We start from the raw sequence: 18027 nt of genomic DNA, 5'->3' as shown, positions 1-18027 counted from the left end.
AGCTCAGCATGAGAGAAGACTGTCTTTTTTATTAGAGGAATTTAGAGCAGAGAGTAAGCAGATAACAGGTAGCACGCACTCCATTCAAACTTCAGACTATCAGCTCTAGCCAGCTCCTCCGCTTAACTCCCTACAGGTAGCCACTCTCCCAACTCTCTCTTGAGTTCAACAGTATATCTTACACCCAATAGGCATTATGTTTTCTTGTTTTTAACTCTATTTTTTAAATAACAATACTGGGTTCACAGCAAAACTGAACAGAAGGTTCATATACCCCTAACTCCCATGCACAGATTCTCCACTATGAATATCCCACCTACAATGACACATCATTAGCCAAAACCCAGATTACATTAGGGTTCACACTTCCAACAGATTCTTAACTCAGCCCAGAATATGTACCAGGGGAAAAACTGGGATTGCCTGGCTCCTTGCACCAAATACTCATCAATTTCAATGCTACCATGTCTGGCAACAGCCAGAGGTTGAAGATCTGATCTCTGCTCTCAGCTTTTCAATTGTGCAAGGCTATTGGGTAGTCTGCTTGTCACCCTTTGGGATAGAGTTTAAAAGGCCCGAACCAAAAGGGCTATGGCTTTAAAGGACATAGCAGTGAAGAGAGGAATAGTGAATTAAGGGCACAATCTGCCTTCTCTCTAGCCACAAGCCAGGTTTAGATCCATGGCAATTCTTACCTCCTGGATCCAGAGCCCAGCCAGACAATGCTCTTAGAACAAAGTCCTGGCTTGCCCTTCTCTCTGCCTACCCTTAAACCCTGGAATTGGTCCTTAGACCAACACATCCCTCAGGACAAATGAAGGCACAATTTTTAGCAATCTGATACCAAAGTGACTATACCATGCTTATTTTTCCTGGGTTTTATAGCTTGCCAATAATAGTGTAGACACATGGGGTTCCACCCTCCACCTTTATTTTAAGCTAAGTGCAGAAAGGTAAGGGTACCAAACCACGTAACACCTAAGAGGTCACAAACTATATATAATTATTTCTATAAATAATAAAAGGAAGGTAGAACTTTTTAAAGCTAGGACTCTACTTTTGCCCCTCCTGTTGATTTCTCAATTGACATTATTATACCCTCACCTTTTCATGTCACAGATGAAGCAGAAGTCACTCTACACAATCCATCATTACTATTTGAGTTGATCACAAGAAACACAAGGGGAAGTTATTACCTGATCTAGTAGGTAGCTTTATTTGTTTTTGTTTTGTTTTGTCTTGACACAGGATCCTATTATATAGCTCCACAGGCCTACAACTCGATATGCTTCCTGTCCCCCTCATCATCCCATCCCCAACCCCACCCCATCCCCTGTGCAATGGATCTATGCCACCCTGGCCTCAAATTCATAGAGGTCTATTTGCCTTTGCCTCCTAAATACTGCAATTAAAGGTGGTGCCACCTCTCTCAATGGTGGGGCAGCAGATAGTAGCTTTAGAGCCAAGCCTTTTGGTTCAAAAGGCAGAGAAACAGAATTTTTTTTTTCTTCAAAATGTGAAAACCCATTTTTATTTTTGTCTATTTTATTTTTCTGGTTTTTGGAGACAGGATTTCTCTGTGTAGCCCTGGCTGTTCTGGAACTCGCTCTATAGACCAGGCTGGCCTCAAACTCAGAGATTGGCCTGCCTCTGCCTCCCAAGTGCTGGAACTAAAGATGTACACCACCACTGCCTGGTGGAATCTCATTTTTTAAATATTAGCAAGTAATAAGAATACTTTTATATCACTGAACTAGCCAAACAAAACTGTCTCTTTTTGTGACAGTTGTTCTAGGTGTTTGTCCATTGCTCTCTCCTGCCCAAAGTTATAGAGGGTCCCCACTGTATTTTTCAGGTGAAAATGCTAACCTCAGAGACTACCCAGGAACTCCAGCAGCTCTAATGTCAAGGATGCACCCAATGGAGCAGAGCACTGACTGCACCCATCAGCTTCCGGTGTAACCCAAGTTACTGACTGTGATCTAAAAGCCCTGCATGCTTGGGAGTTCTGGTTACCTCAGGACTGCTCCTCTCCCAGGGGGCTAGAGCTTGACCTCAGCGCCCGCACGTAAGAGTTCACTCTGAGCCCTGAGATCTGGGAAGCCAGAGGCTGGGAACTCTGGAGGCAGTGCCAAGCTTTGTCACTAAGTCACCCCTCAGCCTTAGTCTCCAAAAGCTAAGAAGGTAGTGTTCAGGGCACTGTGGGAACCTTGATATTTAGGCCATGCCTGAGGAGAACACGTGTTCTCTTTTGTGATGACTCAGGGATTTCAGGAAAACCTAGGAGATGCTCCCTGCCTCAAGTCAACGCTGCAGCCAGCCCAGTTTCTGTCCCTTGTGTAAGGAGCTGCAGATCAGGGCCAACAGTTTTGGCAAAGACTATTTCAGCTGAACAAAGTAAAACTGAGCCAGAGTGGGCTATGGCAGGCGAGCCTCCTCAGTCTTTAGAACAACCAACAATGTCCTCTTGTACCCCAGGCGGGGTGGGAGCGGGGAGATATCCTCTCAAGTTTTTCTCCTTCCTCATCTGAGCAGTTCTTGCCATTCCTTCTCCAGAGAAGCCAGGCAGGCAGACAGGCAGTTTGCTTTCCTGGCTCTGGGGAACAAACAGGAATGCCATGGAAACCCCCAGAGTGTGCAGGACACTGCAACAGGAACAAAACTCTTTTAGGTTCAGGAACAAAATCCTGAGCCTTTCATGAAGGCTATGGATGGCCCCTGGTGAGAGACTGGCATACTGGTAAGACCGGAACCTCACACATTGAGAACTCTGGATTTCAGCCCAAAGACAAAAGGAGAAAGAGTCTGAAATATATTCAAACATCCCAGCCCTGAGATGGCACCATAAACAAGGAGACACTCACATCTCTAAACAAGAAAGCCCTAAAATTCTGACACACAGCTGCCAGGCAAGAAAAGACACCAAGTGAAGATCCATGACCAGAGGTCAAACCACACACACAACTAGCCAACCTCTGTTCTCCCTGCCTTCTATGGAAACACTCCCAGACTCTGCCGGACACTCACCAATGTTTGGATGTTTCAGAAGTCGGCATATCCGGGCCTCTCTTTCTAGTTTCTGATGATCTGAAAGGAGATAAAAGAAAACAAAAGTTATTAGCTATCAATCCTAGCTCTGGTTATCTGGCTATTCATATTCCTTTAAGTTTTAAGCATCAACTAGGCATTTTTGGCAATTTGCTAAATTAACACAGCAAATCTAGAGACAGTTTTTGTTACTGCTTTTTCCTCATGAGGAAATGGGACTGGAGAGGTTAAACACCTTAAATCAGCAATGGCACATCAGAATTTATATCTAGGTCTTTAGCTAAACCTTGGTCTCCTTTCTCTAGAATAGGTATTTCATTGAACTAGGGTGTTAAGAATTTGGGGGGTGGGGTGCCACATACCTTTAATCTCAGCATTTGGGAGACAGAGTCAGAGGCAGGCCAATGTCTGAGTTCAAGACCAGCCTGGTCCACAGAATGAGTTCTTGTTCTGAGTAATAACAGATATCCCTAATCCCAGGGGGTGGAGTGGGGTCTCTCAAGACCCTCAGTTGATGTGCCTAAAATTCCATATAGTACCAAACACTACATAAAAGTCCTGCAAAGACAGGTATGGTGGTCCATGTCTAATTCCTGTGCTTCAAGAAGTAAGAAGCAGGAAGGAACTGCATATTCAGACAGTGTCTCAAAACCCAAGGACCCAGGGAATATAGCTCATTGACACTGAACTTGTCCTAGTATATACTAGGTCCTGGGTTCAATCCTTAGCATTATAAAAAAATAAACAAACAAAAACCCACAACCAAAACAGGTGCTGGTGAACACATGTAATTTCAGTACTTCAGAGATGAAGGCAGAAGCAGAAATTCAAGGGACTCTGTCTCTAACAAGGAGAGGAGAAAAAGCATTTGAGATATCACAACAGCTGATGTATCTGATAAGCAAGAAGGCCACTAAGTGACTAACGGACAAGTAGCTTAGCTGTAACTGTGGATGAGTCATGTCCTGAGTGGGATAGAGCAGGATGGCAAGAAATTTTATCGTGTTACTCAAACAACATACAACTTAAAATTTATTAATTACTTATTTCTGGAATCTTCCAGAAATTTGGATCATAATTGACCACCATTGGTAACTGCAAACTGAAAAGCCAATCGGAGAACACAGGAAGGCTAAGCTAAGGTGTACAGAGCTTGATACACAGCCGTCACTATGCTAGAGGTTCTACACGGTTCTCCTGTGTGGTACTTGTAATAGCCTTGGAACACAGTGATGCTAACGACAACAGCATGGGTGATCAAAGTAGTGATGAATTAAAATACCAATTACAGGGTCAGCAAGATGGCTCAGTAAGTGAAAGCCTTTGCCACCAAGCTTGATGACCTGAGTTGGATCCCTGGAACCCACACAGGAGGAGGAGAGAACTAACTTCCATAGTTCTTCTCTTATCCACAATTACACTCATGTGCTATGACATATGCACATATGCATACATGTGCACACACACACAAATAAGTGTAATGAAAATATTTTAAAATAAGACAATAGCAGCAACAGCTAGAATTGATTAAAGGCTCACTGTGTAAGTAAGACATATTTTCTTTTACCCCTAACCCAACCATTAAGAGACTGGCACAGCTATGATGCCCATTTTGCTACTCTGCTTGCCTTGGAGTGTGCTTCTCTGCACTCGAACCTTAAGATTACTGTTTTGAGGAAATAACCAGAATTGGTTGAGTCTTCAGATCCAAGTAAGCTAGGTAGGCCAATTCCTAGCTCCAGGAATCAGAGACTCCGAGAGAGGAGACCTAGAAATCTTCCTACTCGGCCTCCAATTTCCACCTGCTAGGATTTGGTCAGAGTTGCCTCTTCCGAAAAACCATCCCATTCTTCTTTGGAGGACAGGGGTATGACTTCATTCTCTCACTGCATTCCTCAAATTTCTCACATCATACATCCCAATGGCCATCTTTTGGTCATAAGCTCTCCCCAGAGGCTCAAGATTCTAAGGTGTTCTTATGTTAGAGGTCTCTATGTAAACAGGGCTCAAGGAGAACCCAACAGCAACAGCAGCAGTAGTAACTACCACTTGCTAAGCTTTGCTACATGCCAGGCAGAGTCAGGGGTTTCTCAATAGTTTATCCTAACAGAAACTATAAAGTAGGGACCTGTTTTGCTCTATTACATAAATAAGGAAACCAAGGCTTAAAAAGCAGTAACACATCAAAGTACCAGTCAGAAAGCTGGGTTGGCTTAAACAACTCATTTTCCATTACTACGCCATGACAGAGTGAAAAAAAAAAAAAAAAGTGAGATTATCAACTGAACACTTCAGGTTTAGGGGAACAGAATCAAATCCAATCCAACACTCTAAGATACTCAATCCCTCAGCATCCGTTTTTGAGGCAGAGCCTTATATAGTCCAGGCTAGCCTCAAATTCACTATGTAGCTGAAGATGACCACCTTGAACACCTTATCCTCCCGCCTCTACCTCTTGTGCACCACCATGTATGGCTTATGTGGAGCTGGGGATTGAACTCACAGACTCATACATGCTAGATCTACCAACCGAGCTACACCCATAGTCCTCCTGCCTTTCTTGAGAGTAGTTTCTCCCATTTTACCTCTGTTCTATACAGGAAACTATCTCTTTTAATATCCCATTAATACCCTCAATGGTCATATCAGGTAGAATGTGATTATTCCCCTTTCATTTATTGATTTTTTTTTTTTTTTGGTCAGGGTTTCTCTGTATAACAGCCCTGACTGTCCTGGAACTTGCTTTGAAGACCAGACTGGCCTGGAACTCAGAGACTGGCCTGCCTCTGCCTCCCAAATGCTAGGATTAAAGGTGTGTGCCACCATGTTCAGCTTGATTACTACAAATACATACAAGATAAAACTAAGGCTAAATAACTTACGTTTGGACAGGAGGAAAAGAATCAAATGCTGGTCTGTCATTCTGAGATAATGAATGCAAAGATGATAGGTTAGCAGGGCAGGAATTCCCTTGCATTGTTTTCCAATCATCCTTAGCTTTGTTCTAAACCTTCCCTCCAGCAATAACTTTGCTTTGTAAAAAGAGAGACAGGCAGAGATTAGTCCTTGTGACTCTGCTAATCCATCCAAGCTGCCCAAGATCTGGGTCAGGCCTTTCTTCCCACCTTCAGATTTAGCATGGTCAATGACCAGGATTTAGCCAGGAGAACCCTGGATAATTCCCAATTCCCAACATTTCCTGGTATCACTTGGTCCCAGATAGAATAATATGGCTGGAGACTTCCACCAACAGAAACACTTAAGAAAGTAGCAATAAACCTGTTAGATGGGGGTGGTGGGTTTGCTCCTCCCATATCCAGCCATATGACAGGAAAACCCCACATTTTCTCCCAGCCCTGATCTTGGGGCCAAGGCATCAATCAATCAAGCCAGCTGTGCTAGCAGGCCCATTCACCCTATTTCTGATCACTCACCTCACCACCCTTGACCCACAGCTTTTGGGGCAGGTGTGGGAGAATAGCATCTTGCAATGCAGAGGTGGCTGTTGAGGGAAGGCACAGGAGATTAATATTTATCTCCTCTCTTAAGTCTCTTACTGGCTAATGGTTACAGCTCCACAACAGCATCAGCACTAAAAATAAGGATGGGTGCTAGCTTTACCAGAGCAGAGAGAGAAGACAAGTCTCTCAGCTCCTTGAAGGGGTTTGCCTGAAGTCCAGAGGACTCCTCTTAGTTCAAGTCTAACTCCCTGAAGCCAAGCCTCACTCTCTTGGCAAGGCTCATATCTTCTTGGAACCCCAGAGCCATGCTTTGATCTCTGCTGAGTCTAAGCCACAGGTTAGAGCAATTAACACATTGGTTTTGGAAGGGCTGCCACTCCACCAAGTTATTAAATGTGGCCTGAGCCTCATTCATGCCTTCTGAAAATATTCAAATATTCCTTAAGGCCTTCACCCCAAGAGGTGAATGAAGAGCTCTGAATGCTGGAAAACAATGATGAACAAACTGGTCAAAAATCCCTACCCAGGACAGGCACCAAAGCTACACAGAGAAACCCTGTTTCCAAAAAAAAAAAAAAAAACCACACACACACACAACAAAACAAAAAACAACAAAATCCCTACCCTCCTGGAGTTTCCATTCTATGGGTCAGGAAACGGTGGTAGGGGAAAGAAACAACACATTTGATGCTGAAGCAAGTGCTATGCAGAAAACTAAAGCGGAGAAGGAAGAAAGTGCTACATTTAAGTAAAGTGTACAGGAAATGCCTCAGCAAGGAGTTGACATTTAATAAAGATGCAAAGGAGGTAAAAGAGCCAGTCACTCACCTTTGGGAGTAGCTTTACCCATCCATCCATTTATTTATCTACTTATTGATCTTTTTGTGAGGCAGGTTGCTCTTCAACTTGATATGTAACTAATAATATCCTTCAACTTCTGATTCCCCTGCTCCTGCCTCTTAGCTACTGGCATTACAGATGTGACCACACCTCACTTTTGTGCCTGGGATCTGATTTAGGACCTAGTGCATAATATATATGCATTCAACCAACTGAGCCACAACCCAGCTCATGTGCTCATACTTATTGCCGAAGATAACAAAGACAGAGGAGACTTCTCTCCCCTCCACTTGGGCAGACACTGACTCTGAACTATACCAACTGAACCCTTTCACTCGTTCCTAAGAACAAGTTCCCAGGAGATCCTCCTTTGCCATCCAGAGGTGCATGTCCTGTGCATGTCCACAGCCTGCAGATGAAGGCAAGAAGGACACTCAGAGAGAGAGAGCCACCCCAGGGAGCACTTGACCACAAGATGCCTCCTCTTCCTTGGTCTTGCTGGCCATGGCATCCTGCTATCCTGAAGCTCTCTCTTCAGAGAGCCATGTGGTTTCTTTGTACCACACTCTTCTTACACCATGCACAGCCTGGCCTCTCCGGTGACTATGTCCCATCTCTTTCTCCCCATACCTCCTGTTTTAGTCTCCTCAGGACTGGTGATGAAAAAAGGGGTGTTCTATACTAGCAGGAACAGAAAATGATTTGCAGAGTATTCTTCTTGAACACAGCATCCTCAATTTTAAAAGGGTTTGTGAAGCCACTGAGTTTGCTTGGCATTCTTGGCACAAAGCCAGCCTCCTTCCTCCCTTTTTTTCAATGTCAACTTCTGAGTAACTTGGACCTTGCCTAGCTGACCCTCCTCTTACCCACCTTTCTATAAAGCTCCTCCCACCACACAACCCAGCCCCCCTTCCTGTTTGACAGCAGCCACTTCCCGCTTTGCACAGGGCCACTTCCTGCCCACCAGTGTGCTATTGCCATGGAGACCCACCCTGTAGGCCTTCAGCCTAGCTACAACCACAGACAGCTCCTCTTGCAAGGTTTTCCTCCCTTAACAGCAGAGGTAGCACCAGGATCAGAAAGCAGAAGCAGCCTTATTAGTAGCCTGTTCTAGCATCCTGGCCCTGCTTGGGCTTTCCCCCCAACAGTATACCTAGGGCAGAGCCAGGCCCTGGGAGACAGAGATAACTGGAATGCTGCCTCTCCTACCTTCTGGTCAGGTGCTTCAAAACTTGGTCTACGACACACCACTATTTCGCAGGTAGGTCAGCAAGGAGTGAGCAGATACAGCAAGGAAGGCAGAAATGAGCTACCAGATGGTAAGGCAACTGTAGCAGCATATACCAAGGGATATACAGACCCACAACTGCTTCTTCCTTCCAGCCTAAGAGAAGCCCACTTCAAATATATTTGCCTTCACTTCTCAAGGATTGGAGGTCAGGGGGGCACTAACCCTGATTCGCCATGACCCTGACAAAAACCTGCATACTGATTTAGCAACATTTCTCTAAAACCACAAAAGACAGCACTAGCTTCAGATAAGAGTTCTATTGTCACATAAACATACAACCTACTAAATTCGAGGCCAGCCTGGTCTACAAAGTGAGTTCCAGGACAGCTAGAGCTAGAGAAACCCTGTCTTGGAAACAAACAAAAGCCATACAACCCTCTTTAATTTAACAAGGACATGTGGTTATACTGTGGCTATACGGACTCTTCCTGAGTTCCAATCTCAATGACATCTTTCCTTTTCAAAAGGTATTCTGAAAATCTGACTATGACCTTAACATCAGTGTGAGAAGGCCCCAGTGGCCCCACTGACTTCTGACATGAAAGGGACGTAGCCCCACCTTCCCTTTATAAACAGCTGAAACCCACTCTGACCCTTGGGTATCCCTCTGAGGAGCAAAAACAAGGTCAGAATGGGGCGCTCATGTCACAATCCACTTTCCCCCTCTGCTTACAAATATCCTCAACCCTTGGGCACTGACGAGTAAGAAACTCAAGCCACAATCTCACTGGTCTCCCCCTGACACTATGATGCCAGGTCCCTTCCTCTTGGAAGGGGCAAAGAATCTCTAATTATAAACACACAGTCTCCTAATTCCCTCATAACCAAATACCCAGAACTTTCTAAGGATTGTGAATACAGGGGGACAGGGCCTGAAATATGCCCATGAGATTCTGTTCCTTATACAGCATACATACAAATACCCTGCCTTCAACTCTATCTTGAACGGTAGCCTCTGGCTCTTAAGACAAGGAGGGAAAGGCAAGAGGCGCCAAGACCAGCTTTGATGGAGAAAATCCCCATGGGGTAACCAGCAAGCCCCAAGAAGGCAAGGCTCTGCCTGCTGACACTCTGGCTACTTTTAAGGAACAAAATGGGGTCAGCTCCATACCCACAATGGGTGCCCCTAGCCTTTGCCCACTGTTTTGGTGACATTTCCTTCATGGTAACCAGCCCCAAGTAAAACATCCCAGGAAGCAGCCCCTAAAAATAGCTCCTCCCAAGCAGCAAGGGAGGGGGAGGGGAAAGAGAGGGAGGAGAAAAGAGGGGAGTAGATGGGAATTTGCTGCCACCACCGATGGTTATAGGGTCCAGCAAGTAGGAATGATGTATGTGTGTGTGTGGGGGGGGGAGTGGCCAGAAATGTCCCCACCAGAGTCCAAGAAAAAAAAAAATGTGGGTACAAAGGATTGAGGCAATAAGGAGAGGCTTGTTCTGTTGGGCTTAGAGTTATCTGGGGTGCGAGAGCCAATGGGATGACACCACAATTCATCACAGCAAAGGACTAGAACTGGTGTTTAACCAGATATAACCCTAGCACTTGGGAGGTGGAGGCAGGAAGATCAGGAGGAGCTCAAGGTTGTCCTCAGATACTTAGTAAATTTGAGGCCAGCCTGGGCTACATGAGGCTTGTCTTAGAAAAAAGGAAGATATTGGTGGGGGGGAGCTCAAGGGGATTGAAGACCATACTGTCTGAAGACACTGGGATCTGAGCAGCAACAAAAGTATGTATATGTCTAAAGCTCAGAACAAATCTTTTATGCCTTGCTTTCTACAAGGATATATCTGTCTGTCTGTGCAGGTTACAAAGGGCCTCTACAGAGGCACTCAAGAGGTGCAAAGTACCCGTCTCTTCCTGTCACCACCCTTTTGGCACCCGTAGGCTCAACCCTTGTCTGTCCATCAGCCAAAGGTGTTCTGAATGTAGCAGAGATGGGGGTTGGGGTCTGATCACAGCAAGCCCTCCCCTTCCCTGTCTCCAGCCTCAGTAAAGAATGGGGCCAGTCACCTCTAGGGCTTCAGCACAGCCTGACAAGGCTATGATGACAAACAGCAGGAAGAAAATCAGGATCCTTGTCTACAGCATGGGACACAGTTTAACCCCACCTAAACAGCACCCCAATTCCTTCTGGGAAAGTGGGTAGAAAGGCAAGGTGACAGTCAGTGTTCTATGTCACTAACTCCCACATCTCACATCATGACTGTGTGACAAAAATGGCCAAGCAGCAGCCTGGGCACAGGGAAGGGACCTCCACCATGTTCCCACATGCACAGCAGGGAGGAAGTCAGAGGAGATCATTCCCGCAGATGCAGGACACCATTCCTTTGGTTTCTAGAAATCAGCCTATTTTATTGTCAGGTGAAAAGTTTGTTGTCACACAGACCATCCTTAAATCTGTCCTCAAGTCCCAAAGCTGCCCTGAAGCAGAGTTCCATTCTCTCTCTCTATTGCTGTATCACCCTGTCTTCTCTTCCACTCACTTTACCAGGTCCTTAATAGGAAAGTCTTACTTGGAGACAACACAGGGGACACAAATGTCATGGGGGCTACTCAGGCCAACACCAAGGGGGTGGGGACTTTCAGCTGGCACCATTCAAGGGGATCTCATTTCAGTCCCCAGGGCCAGCTGGACCCAGAAAGGGACAGCCTTTACCCTTCTGGTAGCCAACATACCACAACATCTGTCACTCAGCCTGCCATAGCCTCAGACACAAAGTGACACCCCAAACTGGGAATACAGAATAAGGCCCCTAATCACGACCAGCTCATGCACACAGATGGCCATATGGCATCAGAGAGCTCCTGAGACACCACCTGGCTGGGATGGAGTATGCTTTGTGAATCCCAGGAGATGGTATGAACAACTGTTGCTGCTGTTAAGTGGTGGTTTTGTCCTTTTTGCTTGTTTTGAGACAGGGTCTTACTTGTGGCGATCACCCTGCCTCAGCCTCTAGAGTTCTGGCAATAATGGTGTGTACCATCATGACCAGCATCTGCTGATTTTTTTTTTTTTTTTTTAAATGTGCATTGGTGTTTTGCCTGCATGTATTTAAGGATGTTGGATACCCTGGAACTGGAGTTACAGACTATTGTGAGCTGCCATCTGGGTGCTGGGAACTGAACCCGGGTCCTCTGCAAGAGCAGGCAGTGCTCTTAATCGCTAAGCCATCATTCCAACCCTTTACTGACTTCTTAAAAAGTAGATCATAGATGACCTGAAGCATGTGTTAAAAATGCAGATTCTGGGGCAACACCCCAGGCCTCCTAGAGTGGCATTTCTGTGAACAGAAGCCAGAAAATGCATTTGAACCAGAACTCATGGTTAGTTTCATTGGCACTGAAGTTCAAAGTCCCAGAAGTGGTCTTCTAAGGCTACTAATGACAAGAAAGGAGGAGTCATGAGCTACAGTGCTTTATGCCCCAAGTACAAGTCTTTGTCTTCATCTGTTCCCTCCAGAGCAGCTGGGCTCCCTGGATTAAAAAAAAAAAGGGGGGGGGCAAGCCAGTACCAGGGTCCAAGGGCTCTAGCAACCTGACTCTCCTGAGAGCCAAAACTAAAAAGCAACCTCAACTGGTTATCCAGCCCTCTTAATTTATTTTATATATTTTATATGTATATGCTCAGTGTGTATCAGGGGCTCTGCTAGGTCCTACCTACATAACAGCAAAGAAAAAGAAAAGGTGTTTCCCTTCACCTCCCAGATCCTCATAAAGAGGAAGGCTTTTCCTATACATAGTTTCTATAGAAAATTTCTTCACCTGGAGCATACAGACAAATAAATAAATATAGCAAATGCTGTAACTGATTTCATAACACTGCCTCTGGTAGCATCCTTGTAAGGCCAAGGGCATTACTCCAGTATCAATTTCGGTCAAAGGATCTGGAATCCAGATAAATAACTCAAATACAGAGGTTTCTTATGATGCTCCAAGGATAAAGTCTAAGCTACATAGAAATCAGAAAGGACCATCTGCCCTTTAACTGTAGCAATATGGGGAAACCGCCTTGGATACAAGCAAAGAGAGCAGGATATAAAATGTTATGCTCTACGAGGTAAAAATCTGTATGCATATGAATAAAGATAAGAAGGGAATATGAAGATTTAAAAATAAAAAAAAGACATAAGGGCTCAGGCTCTTTGGGGGGGGGGTGCTCTTAAATCTTAAAATAACGATTTATCATTGCCATCACCTGGCCCACTAGATCCTGAATCCAAGGCTATTTTAAATGCCTCCTTCAGCCTAGTAGAACTAAGCTTAGAACCATGGGGCTCCTGTAAGAGCCACAACTTCCTATCACTGCACTAAAGCAAAACATGGTGTTACATGACTTTTGGTGCCTATGTAAAAAGCCTACAAAAAAAAAAAAAAAAAAGCTCAGCTCAACACACACCTGTATGAGCGTCCTACCTGGTAACTCAGCCACCAAGGCTGACTTTAGAGGCCACAAAGACAAGAAAGGACAGCTCACAAAAAAAGCTTCCTGTCCAGATCTAATACCCCACAGGACTACACTGTCTGTCTCTAGAGCTTCTTGGGCCATCTCATTATGAACAAGGAAAAGCAGCCCTTCACCCTTTTAGTTTGTAGCAAAGAACATCACAAAGGAAGCAAATCACCAAGAAATGCCAGCTAACACAGCAAGCCTCTTCAGATCTTCACATAGGTGATCCTAGTGAGGCAATGACATTCCCAAACACTGAAATCCAACACCTGTGGAGCCCTAGACAGACAGACAGCAGCAAGTGAAACCCAGCCCCATCTTCAGCACCATTATAAAATATACAGCGTAAACTGAGATGTCCAAGGAAGCCATGGTTTTCACTCCTGAACCCCATGGGTACCAGCCCAGTGTGGACCTTGACCCAACCCTTAGGTAACACCCACAGACGGGCATACCATCTCTAAAAGCACACCCTCTCACCTCCAAATAGCAATGGCACCTCTATATTCCTGACCCCTCTTTTTGGCATCTGAGCACATCCACCAGGTGCCACAGCCTCTATCCCAAAGTTAACCTGGTACACAAGCCAAAGCCTCAGTCTTGGCATAACCATCTCTCGAGTGGGGGAGTTGTTGCCTGATACACACGATCTTATTCAAGAATTCTCAAGTTGAAAAGAAAAGCAGAGAAATTAAATCTCATCCAGTCCAGGCAGGGAAAGATGAGGTAAGATAGAAAGGATATGAAAAAGTAAAAAGGGCATTATCCCATAGCTTAGAAGTTTGAGAAAGAATGGAAGAAACAGGAAATGAGAGCCTAAGGTTGGTTGCTCCACTATCTCCATAGCCAGGTAGCTTCAGATTCCTAATTTTCAGCTTTCAACTTCCTATCTCTTCCTTACTCCTGACCAGAGGACACTCACTGGTGATAAGCAAAGCAAAGCACTGTGCCATCGACTGGAGATACCAGGTATCAGTCCCATTTCTGATATGGCAGGGCTAGGCTGTGTGAGCACAGGGAGATACCCATCTTCAACCCATTCCTGCCTGCACCTTCCACTTAGGTAGAGCATGTCTGCCAGAGAACCCAAATACTGCTGCCCCCCACATCCCACAGGAGGAGGCCATCTGACCACCCACATATCTCTATGACAACCATTGCCTTGGACTCAAGGTACCCAATAGAAAGAAAATAAACACATCAACTTTACAGCCAATGTACATGAACATTAAGAGACAGGAAATGGAGCTGGGTGGGAGACCAAAAAAAAAAAAAAAAACCCAAGACTTGGTAATAGTAATAGGGAGAGACACCCAGGCCAGGAGGCAGACACAGCCCCATGGAACAGGTCCCAGAATGACTGAAACTTACTGTCACCTCTGTGAAATTTCAGAGCTTCTGGGTGCTTGGGACATCCATTACTGCCCTAGTGATACGTCATTATTGGCCAAAGACCACATCTTTCCCAGGGCATCTGTCCTGGCTCCTAATATATTTATGGGCATCCTACTGCCCAGCCTTAATTCCTTTCTCTGAGTCGTATAACATTTTTTCCTGTACTGCTCCCTGAAGCTCTCCAGGACTTGGCCCCTGTATTAACCAGTCATCTTACTTCACACACTGCTGGGTCTATACCTATCAGATGAGGTAAGCTTGGCAAGTAAACCAATATCAGCTTCAGAGCTGTACATTCAAAGTGTTAAAGACAGGCCCTGGCACCTCAGTCCTAGGTACTCAGTAGAATCTCCCAAGTGAGGCTCCCAACACTCTGAGGCACTGTGGCTCTCTCAGACCAGACAAACCAAACCACTGGAGTTTCTAGACCATGAGGCATCATCACCCTCTGCTCAGGGCAGACTACATCTGCTGCTTCATCACCAACTTTGTAATTTGATCAAAAACAGCAATCAAGTTCATCTGGTAGGATTTGTTCCTTAGAAGCCCTCAGCAGTAGCAGCCTCCCCTGATGTTTACCGATTCCCTTCCCTTGGGAGTCTGTTCTGCCGCCTGGTAGGCAGGGGAGGCTAGATTAATCAGAACTGCTCATTTACTGCGTTCCCATACCAAGTTACCACCAGGGCACAAGGGCTAGGACAAGCCTTCAGTGACCATTAGTGCCCTAAATAAAGAGAGGGGCTCTATGTACCCTAAATTAAGAGCCTTTCATTCCATACCACCTACCACCAATTCTCCACTGAGAACTTGAACCTCCTCAATCCTTTGGGGACCACTTCAGTCATCTGCATCACTTTTTTTTCTCCTGAGCACTTCCAATTCCCTCATACCTCCTTGTCTGGCTTCAAAATTCACCCACCTTGAAATTCCAACTGATCTCCAAATGGTAAAACACATATTCCCCCAACTCCTAGGGCATCTGTGAAGTCATATCTCTAGAAGGATCCTCAAGGTGAGGACCAGATAGGGAACACTCACCTCGGGCTGATAACTTCTTGGTATTGATGATTTTTGCTGCATATTCCTGCGTAGACGTTTTCTTCACGCACCTTCGAACCACTGAGAAGGCACCCCTGGAGGGAGAAGGGGGAAAGAACTGGGACATGGAGCCAACCAAAGTGACATGGACATATTTCAGATGAGGGCAGAGATGCTCCAACCACCAGACTTGTAGTGACAACCATAAGAATGATAACACCACCCCATGGCACTAAACAGATATGGATGGAGTACCACCTGGCTCTTACCATGTCATCTACTTCCTGCACAAAGCAACAGCCCCAACCTCAGACTGTCCACACTCTTGGTGGGCGATGCTTCAAATACACACCTGCTGCATCTCACTGATAGCCTTGCAGTCCCAGCAAAGGCAACCAGGAGATCGAGGGAACAGGGAGACATTGTTCTTTCTCTCAGCAGATATAATTAAGAATAGGGGAAGGGTAGATTAAACAGAAGGTATGATTTCCTGAGAAATTTCCCTTAAGCATGGACAAAATGAGGCTCAAAACCCGACAGGCTTAACCCCACAGCAGACAGCAGGGAAACAGAAGGGACAGTTCTGAGTCTGACAGCAGTAACTCCCCTTACCCATGCTATTTTCCTCTATGTGACCCGCCAAATGGGCTGTGATCTCGGGCTGTGGAAATATCTAGGGGGGTGGGCAGAGCAGGGGCTGCAGTGGCCAGGCTCTGCACCATGGGTGGGGGTGGCGGGGACCCAGGCTGCAGTTGCAGCCAGTTCAGTGCAGAGGGGAGGGGGATGCTGCGGCTATGGCGCACAGCTCCCTGGACCACTGCAGGGATGGAGGAGGGGCTGGGGGTGCTGCAGCACTGCCCCGCAGCAAGGCTGGGATCCTGGAAGCGGCATTAGCGGGGGGGGGGGGGGGGCGGGGCCCAGCACTAACCATCTCCCCCACACCCGAACACCGCAGCGGGGCTGGAGCTGCAGAGCTGTGGAGGGTCCTGAATATCAGGTGCGTGGGAACTGGGGACCGGATACAGAATGGGCTCAGGAGCCGGGTGGGGAGGGGGCGGTGGGCTGGAGGGATCGAGGGAGGGGAGCATCTGAAGGGTGCGGGAGGGGCGGGGCTGAAAGGCGCCCTGGAGCAGTCCTGAAGCTGCAGTTCCCGCGGCAGCGCCGGGTGCAACAGCTCGGCAGCTGCTGCAGGGAGCGGAGGGGGCTGCGAGACAGGGAACTGAGAGCCAAGGGACCCCCAGGCAGTACGCGGGAAAAGCTGGGGGGGGGTGGGGCCGGTCGAGGGGAAGCTGCAGCGGCCGGTGCAGGGCCGGGGGGCGGGGCGAGAAGCCGCATAGCGCCCGGGCGTCTGGGCTAAGGGGGGGGGGGCGCCGCATGTGGCGGGTTGCCCGTACTTGCCGAGCTCCTCGAAAAGCTGGTAGTCGTCGGTGAAGCGGGTGCAGGTGGCGGTGGTGGCCATACTGGCGGGCGGGCGGGCGCGGCGGTGCAGCCCGCGCCGACGTCGGTGCACAGTCACCGCCGCCCGGCCGAGGGAGCAAGAGGAGGAGACGGGGCTGAGCCCGGCAGCACCGCGAGACTTTACCGGAGAGAGCGAGGAAGGGAGGGACACCCCCCCCCCCTCTCGCCCGCCGGCCCCGCCCCCAGCCCCGCTGGCCCTCCGCCCCGCCCCCGGGGAGGGGCTTTCCGCCTCCGGCCCCGCCCCGGGAGCCGCCCGAACTGGGCCCCCTGGAGCAGGGGCCTGGGAATGCGGGTGTTGGGTCTCCGAGCCACCCACTCGGACCGACCGAACTGTAAGGTTCCTCCCGGGAGGACCCTGCAAGAGCTCAGGAACGAGTGTGCGAAAGTGTTATTTCAAGTTGTGTGGGGTCTGGGCCACCGAGGTCTGGGGAGACGCCCCACACGTGGGTCCCAAGCCTGCTGCCTGAACCAAGAAAATGCCAAGGTCAAAGATCTTGTGTTAGACTGTACACTCGGAAGATGCCCCCAGACTGTGCAGAGCCAGCTGCTAGCAAACTTCCCTCAGGGTGCCGACATTCTAGACTGGCGCAAGAATCAAGGGCATCGTTAGAAAAAAACAAAACAAAACAACCTTCAGCCACGGTTTTATCAGGGAAACCAGGCCAGGGGGCAAGATGTTTGCTTGCCTTTTTTTTTTTTTTTTTTTTTTTTTTCCATTTATTTATTCCGTATGTGTATCTGTGTGATACTCTGGGTGTCACAGCGCACGTGTGGAGGTCAGAGAAGAATCTGGGGAGTTGGTTCTCTTCACCACAGGGGATGTGACTCTGGTCCTTTACTCGCAGAGCTGTCTTGCTGCCTAAGATGCTTTTCTACACTCCAATCGTAGAGATAAATGTTCTCTCCTAGGTCAGTAATGAAAGATAAATGTGAGAATGTTTTTGTTTTGTTTTAAAGGCTTTGGGTGGCTAAAAGCAGGAGAAGACGAAAGCATACTCGTGTTCTTGTGGAGCATCCTGTACTTTTATGGCACTTTGTGATGCATTTTCAA

The 18027-nt window shown here is 47.2% G+C and overlaps 1 protein-coding gene across 19 annotated transcripts in view; it reads right to left on the bottom strand.

Annotated features, from left to right (window-relative positions):
- The window catches only part of Camk2g (calcium/calmodulin dependent protein kinase II gamma), a 58593-nt gene extending 41481 nt beyond the window's left edge, over nt 1–17112 (bottom strand). For 9 of the 19 annotated variants that reach the window (XM_051174525.1, XM_051174531.1, XM_051174527.1 and 6 more), the window contains exons 1-3: nt 16913–17107; nt 15519–15613; nt 3028–3087 (exon numbers count right to left, since the gene is read on the bottom strand). In XM_051174525.1, the coding sequence (XP_051030482.1) occupies nt 3028–3087; nt 15519–15613; nt 16913–16977 (220 nt within the window). In that variant the 5' untranslated portion in view covers nt 16978–17107. Of the gene's footprint in view, nt 1–3027; nt 3088–15518; nt 15614–16912 lie in introns of all 19 variants that reach the window. The other 10 variants (XM_051174518.1, XM_051174522.1, XM_051174520.1 and 7 more) reach the window with 4 other exon arrangements.
- Between the last annotated feature and the right edge of the window lie 915 nt (nt 17113–18027).

This window comes from Phodopus roborovskii, unplaced genomic scaffold, assembly GCF_943737965.1.
Source record: "Phodopus roborovskii unplaced genomic scaffold, PHOROB, whole genome shotgun sequence".
In the NCBI taxonomy this organism is placed as follows: domain Eukaryota; kingdom Metazoa; phylum Chordata; class Mammalia; order Rodentia; family Cricetidae; genus Phodopus; species Phodopus roborovskii.
The sequence above is the reverse complement of the archived record's forward strand: the minus strand, read 5'-3'. Positions and strand labels throughout refer to the sequence as shown.